Below are 15,741 nucleotides of genomic sequence, written 5' to 3'. Positions count from 1 at the left end.
TACAGAGTGATGCTGACACTACAACACGCTTTAAAAGGCAAAGCAAAGACTTTTGCAGCCAGTAGCTAGTGATTACAATGCTACCTGTCTTGGGCATGAGCTCCAGCAGTGGCTGTGCAGACATTTCGATCGCCACACATCCCTCAAGGTTGGACTTGTCACAGGTGAGGGAGTTTGGGTTGTTCTCAGATTCCATGGCACACACTGTGAATTCTGTGGCTTCCAAAGCAGTCTCCACCGGTACGTTCTGGCAAAGTGATTCATACTGGTCTGCGTGAACCTCTTCACGTTGTTCTGTCCAGGCACAGTCAAGCAGCTGGTCACACTGAGGAGGATCGGGAATCTCGGCACCCCTGAGACAGGGCAACAGTGATCACCGAACAAGGCCAATGCTACGACACAAATACTACTTTTGGAGGAACCAGTGACTTCAATGTTAAAGTAGAAGGGGGCTAACAAGTGGAGATGTCAGCCTTACATTCGAAATGTAGTAACTGGACATTATTGGGCTCAAAGAAGTCAAGTTCTTGCAACCTTTTTTCACCATCACCATGGAATGGCAGGAACAAAATGCAAAATGAATCACCTTTCAATGTTTACTTTGTGCACAATAGTAAAGAAAAGTCTACTATAGGGACATGTACAATCCATTACGAGGACATGAACAAACCATGTCCGCACTGTGATGTATTCATTCATGATGCATTCATTTAGTTTGCATTTATTGAAGAAAAAGCAATTATATGAATTATGTTACATAAGACTACAGTCTCACCTGCTGCAGTCTTCTACAACATCTGCATATGGATTGACGATACAAGTTCCAAAATCTTCCTTGACTGCCTCTGCTTTATCCTCTCTTTCATCCCTCTCATCCAATATCTTCTTTTCTTGGCTGAGTGATCGTCTGATTAGTGTCACATCACGTGGCGCCTGTGCACAGTCCAGACTCTTGGCTTCAGTACGAGCTTCACGGTGACGATGTCGTCTGTGCCTCGCCCCCTCATCTGTCCCCTGACTCGGCCTGAACTTGCGGGCCATCCTGTGCCTGCCCCCTCCTGTAGCCCGATGGTTGGCTGCTCCGGTTTTCTCGTCAGTCAGTTTTACCAGAGGCTCAGCTGTCGGAGGCTCAGGTATGGGGATGGATACTGACATCGGAGGCTCAGGGAGAGGAATCGCTACAGACATGGGTGACTCGGGCAGATGAGCTGGGCTGGCCTCCGGTGAAAGGGTGGGGACATGGGCGATGGTTGGTGTTTCATTTGTGTCCTCTGTTGGACTGCTAAACAGCTCCTCTCTGCTTGCCATCTGGCGACGTTTGCGTAGCTGGTTGGCCCTCTGCTCCCAAACTGACATGTTGACTTTTCTCCTTCTTTCCCGCCGATTGGCAAAAGCATTGGAGCCATTGAGAGGCAGCTCATCTGCCGCCGCTGCTGTACATTCCTGTTCCTCCGGGAAGGTCGGTCTACCACGATGGATTGCCCGTTTCCTGTATAGGTATGGTCTTCTCCTCCCACTAGGAGCACAATACAAATGGCATCATGACAGGGCATAAACTGGTCCAAATTTATAGAATGAGTTGGACTTTTTGGAAAATATGTTAATATTTTTCATCTTGCTGCAAGATAAGACACTATTATTGGCAGGATGTAAAACTTGTGATGGTGTATTTTAAGGGACTGCCCTCCAGAGCTCACCATGCTCCATACTCATTTTGCTAAGCCCAGTACAACTATTTAAATTAATGAAATCAATCATAAAATGGTATGCTTTGGTGTCCATCTCCAATTTATGTTGTAACTCACTCCAACAATTTTTAACATGTGTTCTAAAAATACTCTCGTCCAAATGCTTGGACTTGAAAGAATGTTTGTAGCACATGGTGGACATTAATTCCCTTTGTCTTTTCACAATAAAAAAAGGGACATATTTTAAGTGAAACCCAAATGTGCCATTGAAAGTGTAAAATCTGTATTTTAAACTGAGATAAAATTATTGTAGTATGAAATAAGAAATGTTATTATCCAGCATAAAAACCATAAACATTATTTCCAAAGTGTCCAACGTTTGTTACAAACTACTGATCATGTGGCAAATCAGTTATACAAAAAATACTCAAAAAACTGAAACTTGCAAGAAAAGGCAAATCCTTTTCTGTGAATTCATGTTAATTGATTTGTAGAAAAAATAATTTCTCATGGAGAAATATGCAGAATACTTCAAGCTAAAAATACAGACGCATCCAAAAATCAAAAAATAAAAATACCTGAGAGATAAGCACGGTTAAAAAAGAGAAAAATAAAAAACACATGAACGGAAAAGGAAAGGTGCGGGATTGACACAAAGAAAAGAAAAACATCTAGAAAATAATCTCAACAATATATTTGGGGAGCAGGGCAAAGAAGAAATGTCGTTCAATACAGATGCATATAGGGTTACTTACTGGTATTCTGAATCTTTTGTTGTCCATGTAAATGAGTGATTATTTGAAAACAAGACATTAGTGTTTTACAACATAGACAGAACAATCGTTGTGGCACAGCCCAAAATGATACGAACTTTATGTAGAGTCTTATCAATTAACACAGGTTAAGATGGTCTGAATCCAGCATGTTATGATGGGTAATGCAAATCTCTAGATAAGTTAAAACCAGATTCTAAATTTCCTGATATACGGTTGCACTTAGAGCTTAAGAATAGAATGATACGCAACATTTTGGTCAGTACCACATAACAGTTATAAAACAAGACAATGTGATGGAACCAGCAAACACTGTAATAGCAAAATCAACTTCCTGTAACATATACAAGACTAACATTCAAATATGTAACGGACAAATGATACAATCAATGTCACAACCAGAGAGAATAAGATTCTATCCATTTACCTGTCATTGTAGTTGGTTAATGATACGAAAATTGATTATTAGGGTATATTGACTACACACATAACAATTAAGTGTTTATTTCTTTAGATATGGGAGGAAAATCAACTTGGAGAATCCTAAAACCAGAATTTAAATCAAACAAAACCAATTTTTATTTATTTTTTTTAAATTGGGGGTGGGGGCTGCTTTTTTAGAATAGTAACTAAAAAGAAGAATAACCCATCTGACCTATTCCTGCATGTTAGTATGTTTACAGGCAGCCCACAAAATATATTGTGTCCACTTGTGATGATTAATTTTTAAGCTTTTATTAGTACTTTTAGAACACAGACATTTATGTAGCACTTTAAGACTCTGCAGGTTGATTTTCATATTGATTAAACATAAATATTCATAAATAACACCTTAAACATGCAGAATAATGGCAATCCTTTAACCAGCCACGTATATTCTTTGGAGACACTGTTTTAGTAAAATAACTCAAACACCCTAAACAGTCCTGTTGTATTTCCCTTTACCCAACAACATGTCTGAGATCTGTGTCTGCACAGTGACACTGCAGTTGGTGCATATAAATCTGACACACTCCAAAGTGTGTCTCCTCCCACTAGAGTGATACATTGAGACTTCATGCTATTCCCAAAAACCTTTAAAAATACCTTCTGCCCTCCTCTGCCAAACTTACTGGATCATTAGACCTATGGGAAAACTACAAGGTCGCTGTGAGGATGATAGTTCACGACCAATGAACAGGCCAGACGATTTGGAGAAAGAGTACCGAACTTTATAGGGGGGAAATCTATACAGGCTCATTGTTTTTACTCCTGCAAATCTGGCGAATATGTAAAGCAGGGAAAAAACATTTTAGAATTTTAGAATGTATTGATTCCCCTAAAAGAAAGATGATGAAAGCAGTCTCCTAGAATTGCCTGGAGGATGGTTCCATCAACCGCTGTTGCTTTATTTTGTGGAAATCATAGCCTGAACAACTGTGTTTTTTTCAAAGCCTCACCAGTGGCTCATATTACCTTTTATTCTAATAAGGCTATTATGTGATCCAAGAGCATTTTAGTTGTATTTTTTGAGTAGAGCTCTCTGTAGACCAACTGCACAAGGTCCACACTGAATGAAACTGTCTGTCTATTTCTTTAGCTTTCTTTGTCTACAACAATGATTAATATCAGGAATACTGGGCAAAAGAAAGACTATGGATAACATGAAACAGCTGCAATGGGCCACTTGTATGTATCAACGTAAATAGGCTCCCACATTAATAGCTCAAATACATTGAGATGACTTCAACTTGTTATGAGTCTCACTCGAGAAGTCTTGCGGAAGTTGAGCTGTTGCACAGAGACAACGGGAAAGTCTGACTGACAAAAAAGTCCAGTGAAGGGTAAAGCCCAGTGTTGCAGTACATAAAGTGTACGTTAGTTTTATACAATAGACTTCCTGGGTAGGCAATAACACACCTGATACTTGAGTTACACATGGAAGAAAATGCTGTCTGCACACTGCTGGATAACAATTAACAGAAAACCAGAAGAAGCAATACTATAACAAAATCCATTTTCATGGAAAAAATAGAGGAAATAGACAGAGGAACTGTTAAACTTCTGTCTGAAGTTTTTGTAATTTCCTGAGATCAGTGCACAAACAAGTATAACAGACTAATGAAGAAAGGACCGAACAATCCAGCAGTACGTACTTAATTCTAAACCTGAAGAGGCAAAAATAACTTGATCTCTGTTGGGATTCTGACCATGTTGTTGTCAGACACAGAGTAAGCAGATTCTGCCACTATCTCAAACAAGCATGAGTTGTTTAGTAATTGAAGATGAACAACTGTCCAGTTGCAGCTGTTTCGGATTAAAAAACAAAAAACAGTCTTCACTTTGAAAATGCAGAATGCTCCATTAATTATTACTTTTCCCCCTCTACTTTATGAACTAAATTATCTCATGATGACCCTTGACCATTATTGAGGCTATGAATTTGTTTTTGCTTGTTTTTTGTTTATTTGTTTAAAAAACTATTTCATTTATTCAAAATGAATGTCTTAAGGCAATGCCTTGAGCATTGGTCTTATCAAGGAAAGTTTTTAGGAAAAAAAGTGACTACTTGTTGCATGTATATCATATGAGTAATAACGTCTATACTTTTCAAATAAACCTTAATTTTGATGTATTATTTGGTTTTATTTCCCAACATGTGTGGATTACCGTCACGCAACACTTTCAAATTGGTATCTACAGTTTATCCTGTTAACTGGATTGATTCCTATGCAAATTAAAACTGAACTTTCACCACTTACACCTAAATATGATTCTTTGTCCACTAACATTATTAAATAAATATGATGTTACTGGAGAATACCGTCCTCCACCTTTCTTCCATGTATCAGCAAGTCTTTCTCTTCTTGCGCCTGCTCCAAAAATACAAAATAGTTTGAGGAAATGGAAAATATTTTAGTCCTATTCAAAAATTTCGTGTGATCAAGAGGACAGTTGAGAAACAGTTATCAGAAGTATGAAAAGGCTAGTCTCATTTTGATTGATGTGGTCCGGTTTTGGATGGTCATTTTGCTTAACTTACTCAGATATTAAGCCATCTCTCCCTCTGGCATACCGTTGGTTGAAGAATTCCTCTTCTTCCTCTTCATCCTGCCATAAGCATTCACATGATGAATCAGGATATGGTGGCATACTAATTTTTGACAGTATTCCAGGCAAGGCTAAGTGATATCGCAATAAAACTATGCAAACCTTCGTCAGTTCCTGTGCATTAGCCAGATTATCCACAGCAATGGCCAAAAAGACGTTTAGAAGTGTGTCTGTCGAGAAGACTTGAGAAAAAAACACTTGCGTGGGATCTCAACTGACTTCCATGACTTGCTATGGCTTTAATTGAAACAACTGAAATACAGATGGATTATATGGACTTTTTGTTGTTTGTTTTGTCCAAAGGTCTTCAACGGTCATCTCTTAAGCCTCATTTGGATATACTTTAACAATTTCACTTTTGGTACTTTACTTTTTTCATGGTGAAATTATAATTTTCAAGCTTGTGAAACTTTTACAAACAGTGACTGTACGCTTAATATTATTAGGTGGAAAAGGATACAATTTCCAAAGAGGGTGAGCACAATGAAATAGATTGATGACCACATTCCATACTGTACACCACCCTGTGAGCGAATCCCATTATACATCACCTCATTCCAGTCTTCACCAGTTAAAATCTGCAATCGAATGCATGGAATATTGATATTTATCAATTACTCATTGCAAGAAAAAACAAGCCAAAATAATATGCCACATTTTTCGCATCTAGTAACCAGTATAATCTACATTCTGAAAAGTGGCAGCAAGGGAGGCAATTAAATCATTGGCCATTATAAATCCTTCTACACAGCACAGTTGGGGTTGTAGTATATCAGATTTGTTCATATTCACTTGTCTGATGTTCATGTACCCATACGTGTGCTTGGATGTGTGGGAAGACAGCGGAGGAAGGGGGTGGAGAGCTAGTGAGCAGAGTTGTTTAATCTGCGCCTGGGGTGAGATATATCCCAGGGTGCAATGTGTCATGGAGAGCAGGCAGAATGAGGAGCCAAACCTGAAACACTGTCATGATGGCAGCTGGAAACGTGTCAAAGTTGGTGGGAGTGTAATCTTCAAAGATGAACCTAGAGGGAAGGCAGATATAAAGAAGGGTCAGATATGACCACGGAAGAATAAGAGGAGGAAGCAGAGGAGTAGGATGCAGAGCTATTTTCATCCAGATGTGTCATTTCATCCTATCTTCATCAAAGGTACAGATGAAGATACTGTTGTTCAATTTGCATCTAGTAGAGAACATTGCAAAGTTAGGACATGTATCTGAATGTAGGTTAAATGTGTATGTCCTGACCTTACTCCAAACAAGGCCTTTGAGAGCTAAAATGTGAATATGACAGTGTGAAGGTGCCTCCTTACCTTCCCCCAAAAAGCTGCATGCCTAACAGAGCAAACACCACAATGAAGAGGAAGAGAAGAAAAAGCAGGCTGATAATGGACTTCATGGAGCTCATGAGGGATACAACCAGGTTCCTGAGAGACGCCCAATATCTGACAGAGAACAATAGGACATGTTTGTGTCTCTTATATTTGAGCTTCATATGGAAAATAGCATACTTATGAATGTGCAGGTCTGGTAAAGCTGTGACCGTACTTGGTGATTTTGAAAATTCTCAGCAGTCTCAGCGCCCTCAGGACACTGATGCCAAATGACATGCCAGGACGGAAGAAGCCCCAAACCACCTCAAAGATGCTGCCAACAATAACCTGCAAGACACAGACAACAAAATAGTCATCCTCTGATAAAAAGTCAGGACGTTCATGTTATTTTTTTATTTAACCTTTATTTAACCCGGAAAGTCCCATTGAGATTAAAAATCTCTTTTTCAAGGGAGTCCTGACATAAAAGCGTCTCACTTATTGACTAAGAATCACGAAAAGTCATATTTGATATATTTCACTGCCTAATGACATTTTGTCCACTTTGCTGAAAAAAAATGGTACTGCTATTAATATCACACATATGAATATATGTATCACAGACATCTAAAGACCTATACACACTTAACTGAAAAAAACTTGAAATAAATACATTGTTACTTATTCTTGCACGTCATTTAGATATTTTATATAAAAATACATTCAAAAATGAAGATTTCTTTTTTTTTTCGGTGAAGCCAGGGTTAGAGAGCCTCACCCCACAGTCGAAGCAATTGAAGGATGAATGGAAATACAGCCTAAAACCCAAACCATACATCTTCAAAAACATCTCAGCCAGAAACAGACCCAGGAAAACAAATTCTGCATAGTCTGGAGATGAGGGGGAGAAAAACAAAGTCCATTAACACAAATTATGGGCGCCAAAACATGTTTAAAATACAGCATTTATCCAACATTGTGAGGAGATTTTTCAAATGATGAATTCATTAAATAAGTTTATAAGCAAATGATTAATAAAGCATACAAAGGAAGATGGTAAGCCAGTCCGGCTGATTGTGGTGGACAATGGCCACACAGATGGTGTTAAGAGCCACCAGGCTGAGCACCATTAAGTAGAATGTGTCTGTCTTCACCATACGGCGGATAGAGATACGTAGCATACGCTCTTTCCGCCGTAGGTAGGCTGCAGGACCTCGACGACCACTACGGAAGTTCATCCTCGAACGTGACATGCCTGAGAAACAATGACAGGACAAGATGTTGATATAAACCAGGTAGATTATTTGAAATGTTGGTAGCTCGGTCACAAGAGATAACCTAAATGGTTCTTCACTCACTGGCAGTTGACATATCCACATACTTTTCTTCCCCTGGGGCTCCTCTACGTGCACCAGTCTTCTTACTTGCTCTCTTAAGCACTAATGTTTTAACACAAAAATTGTTTTTAAAAGTTAGTTCTCTTTCAAAATGTTAAGAATACACACTTTCCTGTGGACAACTGAAAGGTCCACGTCAAAAAGAGTGGAATGGACTTCAGAGTAAAGTACAAAGTATACAACTGCTAAGCTTCAATTTTACATTTTACATTTTATTTACATTTCCATATCTTCTTTAATTTTGAAAAAAACAACAAAAGAAAATGATGGCGTCAATAATTTCAACCACATTTTTCTGCATCCTACTTCGTTCAATTATTTGTGGGAGTGTGTTTGTGTGTGTGTGTGTGTGTGGGTTTACTCGCTCTCAGTTTAGCCTACAGTTATTATTCCATTTCACCAGGGAAGGTCACTGAACTTTGCCATACGGCAATGGCAATGAAGACTGTTTCTATGGTTACCCGCAGAAAATCTTGAAAAGGTGGTTAAAAATTGTTGACTAGAACTCTGCTTGAATTTATTTGATTTTGTAAATCCAGTCCAACACTGTTTTATGTGACAGAAGTAGAATCTATGAATATTTATAGCAACCGATGTAATCATAGTAGATATCACATATGTGTAAACTTACCGTCTAATGGTGATCTTCCTGAATTTTTATTCTCTTCTGCAAGCATGACCTCCTCTACAAAAGCAAAACAAATGAGATTATACTCAGAACTCTTTTATATTATACTCAGAACTGTCTATAAGACAGTTCAAATCATGAACAATTGAATTCAAAAACTATGGTTTGCTGTCATTAAGTGAAAGGGGGCAAACCTGACTTAATGCTACCAGATAACATCTTCTGAGATCTTATTCATTTACTCTTCCTATATTCTTATTCATCTAAATATATCTCTCATTCATATATCTTTATCTCTCTATTTCTCTCTCTTTTCACACTCACCTTCATCATGGCATCAAGTATGTGGGTCTCACATACACGTACATGTAAAAATACAGGATGCATACACCACTATGTAGGCACAGATACTTAAAATCCAAAAGAGTCTTTAGAAATATGTTTAAGATCATTATTTCAATGCAGTTTGTGTCCTCTACTATAATGTTGAGCAGCCCAGTACCTGCCCTGTCAATCCAGGCTCGGTAACCGTTCAGCTCTCTTTCCACCTGCTGTTGGCGCCGTAATTTCATGAATGCTCTCCTGTTTTCCACTCGCTCTCTCTCCTTGGCAAATTCTCTGTGAAAGGAAGCATATGTACCAGATGTAGAACCACATTATTGTTTTGCAAATCTAAACTAAGTCTTTTCACAGTCCCAGATGAACTCCTGAATCAAAACAGGTTTGCACAATTCAGGAGAATGCAACTTCAAAGAGCCAACAGAGTACCCAAAAGCAGCTTGTAACTTTTGTGATAATTAATAAGGTGATGTAAATGTTGTATTTATTCTTTTGTCTTTTAACAACGTCACTCCTTAGCAAACACTCATATTTGTCTATATTTACTTGCATGAGCGGTATGTTACATTTCAGGCCGAGAAAAAAATGCAAAAATGTGCACGATGTGTGCAATGTGTGAAGTTTGAGAATCCCGATGATGTGAGGAGTCATGATGCCTGACATGTGGACCACAACTGCCCCTTTGTCTCTGTCTCTGCCTGCCTGAGGTACAAGTGAAATTTCAAATCAACCTTTACGAAATAAACATAAACCTACAAAATAACTGTTCAATATGCGCGTCATATAATTGCATTGATTTTCTTTTGCAGTTGTGTTGTGTGTGTTTGCCTATGTACTGTCACAGCTTCAATTTATGTGAGATGCAAAATAGGTGTCAGCCCAAAAATGTCTGCTAAGCATTTAGATATAATGATCGATATAGAAGGTCAGAGAAGCCAGACTGAGGTGGTTCGGTCATGTACAGACGAGGGATAGTGAATATATCGGTAGACGGATGCTGGAATTGGAGCTGCCAAGCAGGAAGTCTCGAGGAAGACGAAAGAGAGGATTTATGGTCGTAGTGAGAGAGGATATGAAGGTAGTTGGTGTGACAGAGGAGGATACAGAGAATAGGGTTAGATGGAGAAGGTTGTTTCACTGTGGCGACCCCTGAAGGGGGAAGCCGAAAGGAGAAGAAGAAAAAGAAGAGGATTGATATAGAATAATGAGTTTTTAACATAACTTTGAAATTTTGTTCACTTAAGCTATAGGAAAAGCAGCAATACAGCCTCAGGGCGGCATAGGCCAGTGCCTCTCTGAGCTGGTCTCTAGCCCAGATAAATGTGAAGGGTTGCGTCAGGAAGGGCATCCGGCTTAAAACTTGTGCCAAAACCAAAATGCAAATCGCCAGACTGGTGAGGTTGGGATGCTGGGGTTGAAACTGCCCGGCAGGAGGACTAGAGAAAGACTAAAGAGAAGATTTATGGATGTAGTGAAAGAGGACATGAAGTTAGTTTGTGTAAGAGAAAAAGATAGAGCACATAGGGTTATATGGAGGAAGTTGATTCACTGTGCCAACCCCTAAAGGGAATAGCCGAAGGGAAAAGAAAAATAAGAAATAAAAGGAAAAGCTGTATGTTTAGTTTGTGGAGTACAGATTATTGTGTTCAAAGATCAGTAAATTTGAATCGTCATCAAAAGACTAAACACACATACTTGGCGGATGCAGACTTGGCATAGACATCAGAAGCTTTTCTACATAAAAAAGCCAACAATAACATTTAACCAAGCTGTATACTCTGCATCTAGGGATGAAGCAGTTAAAAAAAAATATCACAGAGGATGCTAAAAAAATTGAGAACAATGAGAGAGTGAATTTATCAAGGTCATATGAATCTTCTTCTCCTTTCAGCTTTTCCCTCCAACATTCTCCATCTAACCCTATTCTCTGTATCCTCTTTTCTCACACCAACTACCTTCATATCCTCTCTCGCTACGACCATAATTCTTTTCTTTGGTCTTCCTCGAGACCTCCTGTCTGGCAGCTCCAATTCCAGCATCCGTCTACCGATATATTCACAATCCCTCCTCGGTACATCCCGAACTGTCTGGCTTTTCTGACCTTCTCTCCAAAACATCTGTGCTGTTCCTCTGATAGACTACATTGCATGGCTCATCAACTTTATCCCTCTATAGTTACTGTAATTCTGCACAAACCCCCTTATTCTTAAAAATAGGCACCATCACACTTTGTCTTCACTCTTCAGGCATCTTCTCACTCTCTAAGATCCAGATTAATAAATTGAGTCAGAAACTCTACCGCTGCCTCTCCACACCTCCATAGGTATATCATCAGGACCAACTGCTTTTCCATTCTTCGTCCTCTTCAATGCCTTTCTCACTTCACTTTTACTAATTTGTGTTAGTTTACGGTCTACAATAGTCATCTCTTCTACCCTTGCCTCTCTTTCATTTTCCACATTCATCAGCACTTCAAGGTACTCTTTCCATCTTCCCATCACTCTTCTAGCATCTGTCAATACATTTTCCTCTCTATTCTTAATCACCCAGACCTGTTGTACACACTTTCCATCTTTATCTCTCTGTTTCACCAACCTGTATAGTTCATTCTCACCCTCCTTACTATCCAACCGAGCATACAGGTCATTGTACGTCCTTTGTATTGCCTTTGCTACCTCTATCCTTACCTTACATTGTATCTCCCTGTACTCCAGTCTGTTCTCTTCAGTCATCTCAGTGTCCCACTTCTTCTTTGCTAACCGCTTTCTCTGTATATACTCCTGCACTTCTTCATTCCACTGCCAAGTCTCCTTATCTACTTTCCTTCCAGATGACACACCAAGTACTCTTCTACCTGTCAACCTGATAACATTAGCTGTAGTTGTCCACAGGAAGCTCTCCCTGACCATACAGAGCATTTCGCAACTCCTCCCTGAAAAACATACAACACTCCTCCCTTTTCAGCTTCTACCACTTTATCCTCTGCTCTACCTTTGTCCTCTTGATCTTCCTTGTCACCAGAGTCATCCCATAAAACACCATCCTATGCTGTCTGACTACACTCTCACCGAGAACTACTTTGCAGTCACTGATCTCTTTCAGGCTACCTTGTCAAAACAAGATGTAGTCTACCTGCGTGCTCCTACCTCAGCTCTTATAAGTTACCCTATGTTCCTATCTTTTTTGGAAAAAAAAGTGTTCACTACAGCCATTTCCATCTTTTTTGCAAAATCTACCACCATCCATCCATATCTACCACCATCTGTCCCTCTGCATTCCTATCCTGTATACCAAATCTGCCCATCACTTCTTCATCCCCTCTATTGCCTGCACCAACATGTCCATTGAAGTCTGCACCAATTACCTCTCTCTCATCTCTGGGAATATTCTGTATCACTGCATGTAACTCATTCCAAGAACTTCTCCTTCTCCTCAAACTCATATCCCACCTGTGGGGCATAGCCACCAACAACACAGAGCATCACACCCTCAATTTCCATTTTCAGTCACATAAGTCTAACTGACGTTCTTTTCACCTACAGAACATTCCTAACAAACTCCTCCTTCAAAATATCTCTTTCTCCAATTCTCTTCCTGTCAGTACCATGATAGTACAACTTAAAGCCTGCTCCTAAGCTTCTAGCCTTACTAATTTTCCACCAGGTCTCCTGGACACACAGTATATCCACCTTTCTTCTCTGCATCATGTCGACCAACTCTACTGTTTCTTGTCATAGCCCTGATATTCAAAGTCCCTACTCTCAGTCCCAGACTCTTGCCTTTCCTCTTCTCTCTGCTTCCAAACACACCTTCCTCCTCTCCTTCTTTGACCAACAGTAGCCCAGTTTCCATAGGTAGCCTGTAGGTCAGCCGTCGGGAACCTATGGCTCGCGAGCCTTATATGGCTCTTCCGGTGATGGCATATGGCTCCCATACAATTTTGAGTTGAAAAAGAAAAAATCAGTTTGGAACTGATTTTAAAATACTTGTGATATTCTTCCTAATACTTTGTCTTTAATTAAACAGAAATTAGTTTTGAAGATACATTTCCCAGCACGTCCGGCTCATTTTAAAGGTGAAGAAATTAATTTTATCAGAGCCAACTAGTTTATCCGCGTCAACCCTCGTTACAGAAAAGACGGCGAAAAGATAAAAAGACGATGATTACCATGTATTCCAGGCTGTATGGACAGAGTAATTTGCATTTGGATCTGCGGTATGTCTAATATGCTCCTCTGTTCATCCAGTTGCACTGGCTACCAGTAGCTGCCAGGATCAAGCACAAGGCCCTGACCCTGGCATTCAAAACCACCTAAGGAACAGGTCCACCATATCTGAACGAAATGATAAGACCTTATGCTCCCGACAGAGAGCTGCGTTCCTGCGTAGCAAGCGATCTCAGGCAAAACTGTTCTCAGCTCTACTACCTCAGTGGTGGAACAAACTTCCAGAAGCAACAAGACTAGCATCATCTATCTCAACCTTCAAGAAACAGGTAAAAACTGTGTGTGTGTGTGTGTGTGTGTGTGTGTGTGTGTGTGTGTATGTGTGTACGTTTGGGTATGTCTTGTCAAAAAAAAAATAAAAAAAAAAATCATTAAACCAAGCTTACTGTTCTGTATATTTCCTGTGCATCGTGTATTTGCAAGTGTATTTGCAGTCCCTATGTCCTCTATTGTAAGTCGCTTTGGATAAAAGCGTCTGCCAAATGTAATGTAATGCTAGGATAAAATTGCATCGATAAAACGGTCAAATATAAAGCAGCACTTCAAACAAATCCATGCAGCACCAGAGGTCGCATTGAAAGTAAGGCATACTTAATTTATTATATATTAAAAATACGATATGGCTCTCAATTAAATATATTTAGATATATTTAGCTTTTATGGCTCTCCCAGTCAAAAAGGTTCCCGACCCCTGCCGTAGGTCATCGGTACTACTGGCGGTCGTTGTTAACCCTCGACCGATCCAGTATAAGATTATTAGGCTTGATTCACATGTTTGGTTTTGGCAAAAGTTTTATGCCAGATGCCCTTCCTGACACAACCCTCTGCATTTATATAGGCTTAGGATAAATGGAGACACCGGCCCCTGCCACCCAAGGCTGCATTTATCAAGATCAAATGAATCTGCTGCATTAATATATTGAGAGAAAAAGGATACATTTAAGAAGAGTAGACCTCTCCCAGCAAAGTCCGATTAAATAGATAACATACAAGTGCAGAAAATCTAGAGCTTTAGCTTCAAGCATAGTGGATTTTTCAGTTTTTCATCTAATCTAATCATGAAGAGCACAGCCAATGAGACACAACATTATTTATTTGGAAAGATAATTGAACACAGGTGCTTGAAATACTACAAAAATATACAGATTTTCAATATTATCAGACTTGTTGTTGAAAGAATATCCTAAACCAGACAATTGACTACTTTTTAAAAAAACATCAAGGTTAGATGAGCACATCTTATCACGGCCTATTGATTCAGCTTTTAAAGTCAGTCAATGTGGTCTCTTCTGAGAATTTACTGCGAACCTCTCGCTTCAGGAATGGCAGACCATATACAAAAAAAGGGGGCACCTAAAGGTGTCTCCAGCTATAAGGGAATCATACAGCTCAGCCTTGTGAGAAAGTTTATACCAGTCAGTGTTGGAAGAGGAGTATGCACATCTTATCAATTTATGCTTTCTAGATTTGAAGACATCTCATATGGAGTCAAATTTGGTAGTTGGGGCACATGATAAGGATGTCCTCCAGAGTTGATCCCGACCATGCTGGAGAACACGTTGTTGATGTAGATGATTACAACAATGATAAGGTAATCTTTCGGAAATACAGTGATATAACCTTTTATTTGGTGGACTATTTTAGTCAGAATCTCACACCAGCTCCCATTTGATCCAGTTTTAATGTCTCCCTTACCACTTGAAATAGCAGTGAAGTATTCATTACAATATTTTGCACTGACATTGTTTTGTGATAATTATTGCACCAAATATAGTTGGAAGTGTAAAAGATTTTGATTCCTGTTGAATGTTTGTGTCTGTAAGAAAAAATTAGACAGAGAATTCAGGCTTACCCTGACAGAACACCCAACACCAGGTTCAGCACAAAGAATGACCCAATAATAATAAGAGGAATGAAGTACATCCAGTTCCACGTGGTACCCAGGGCATCATTTGTCTGAAATTACATTTTCACCTTTAGCAAACAATATATTTATCACGCAGAGGCAATATGCTATTTTTTTAGGATTTATAAGTTAAATGAAGTTTTAACTTACGTTATAAAGAACAGCTGTCCATCCTTCCATTGTGATACACTGGAAGACAGTGAGCACAGCAAACAGGATGTTGTCAAACTGGGTGATACCATCATTGGGGCCGATCCAGGTGTCGTTGCAGTCATACTTCTCTGGACATTTCCTCACGCCACATGCAAATGCTAGCTCTGATGAGTCAACAGTCTCATTGTCTGTAAAAAGAGAAAGCATGAAATATAGAAAGGTAATAT

General features: G+C 39.3%; 1 protein-coding gene across 4 annotated transcripts in view; it reads right to left on the bottom strand.

Moving 5' to 3' along the window:
* The window catches only part of cacna1eb (calcium channel, voltage-dependent, R type, alpha 1E subunit b), a 65,098-nt gene that overhangs the window by 17,029 nt on the left and 32,328 nt on the right, over positions 1-15,741 (bottom strand). For 3 of the 4 annotated variants that reach the window (XM_086172140.1, XM_086172142.1, XM_086172143.1), the window contains 15 exons: positions 15,512-15,702; positions 15,308-15,411; positions 9,393-9,508; positions 8,894-8,947; positions 8,224-8,304; positions 7,911-8,120; positions 7,644-7,756; positions 7,101-7,213; positions 6,866-6,997; positions 6,507-6,576; positions 6,012-6,129; positions 5,654-5,721; positions 5,484-5,551; positions 776-1,516; positions 85-353 (listed from right to left, as the gene is read on the bottom strand). In XM_086172140.1, the coding sequence (XP_086028266.1) occupies positions 85-353; positions 776-1,516; positions 5,484-5,551; positions 5,654-5,721; positions 6,012-6,129; positions 6,507-6,576; positions 6,866-6,997; positions 7,101-7,213; positions 7,644-7,756; positions 7,911-8,120; positions 8,224-8,304; positions 8,894-8,947; positions 9,393-9,508; positions 15,308-15,411; positions 15,512-15,702 (2,448 nt within the window). The remainder of the gene's footprint in view (positions 1-84; positions 354-775; positions 1,517-5,483; positions 5,552-5,653; positions 5,722-6,011; positions 6,130-6,506; positions 6,577-6,865; positions 6,998-7,100; positions 7,214-7,643; positions 7,757-7,910; positions 8,121-8,223; positions 8,305-8,893; positions 8,948-9,392; positions 9,509-15,307; positions 15,412-15,511; positions 15,703-15,741) is intronic. The other variant, XM_086172141.1, reaches the window with a different exon arrangement.

This window comes from Fistularia commersonii, chromosome 25 (genome assembly GCF_037954325.1).
Source record: "Fistularia commersonii isolate RoL2024-O1a breed Wild chromosome 25, RoL_Fcom_v1.0, whole genome shotgun sequence".
NCBI classification, from domain to species: Eukaryota; Metazoa; Chordata; class Actinopteri; order Syngnathiformes; family Fistulariidae; genus Fistularia; species Fistularia commersonii.
This window is presented reverse-complemented; position numbering and strand designations above follow the sequence as displayed.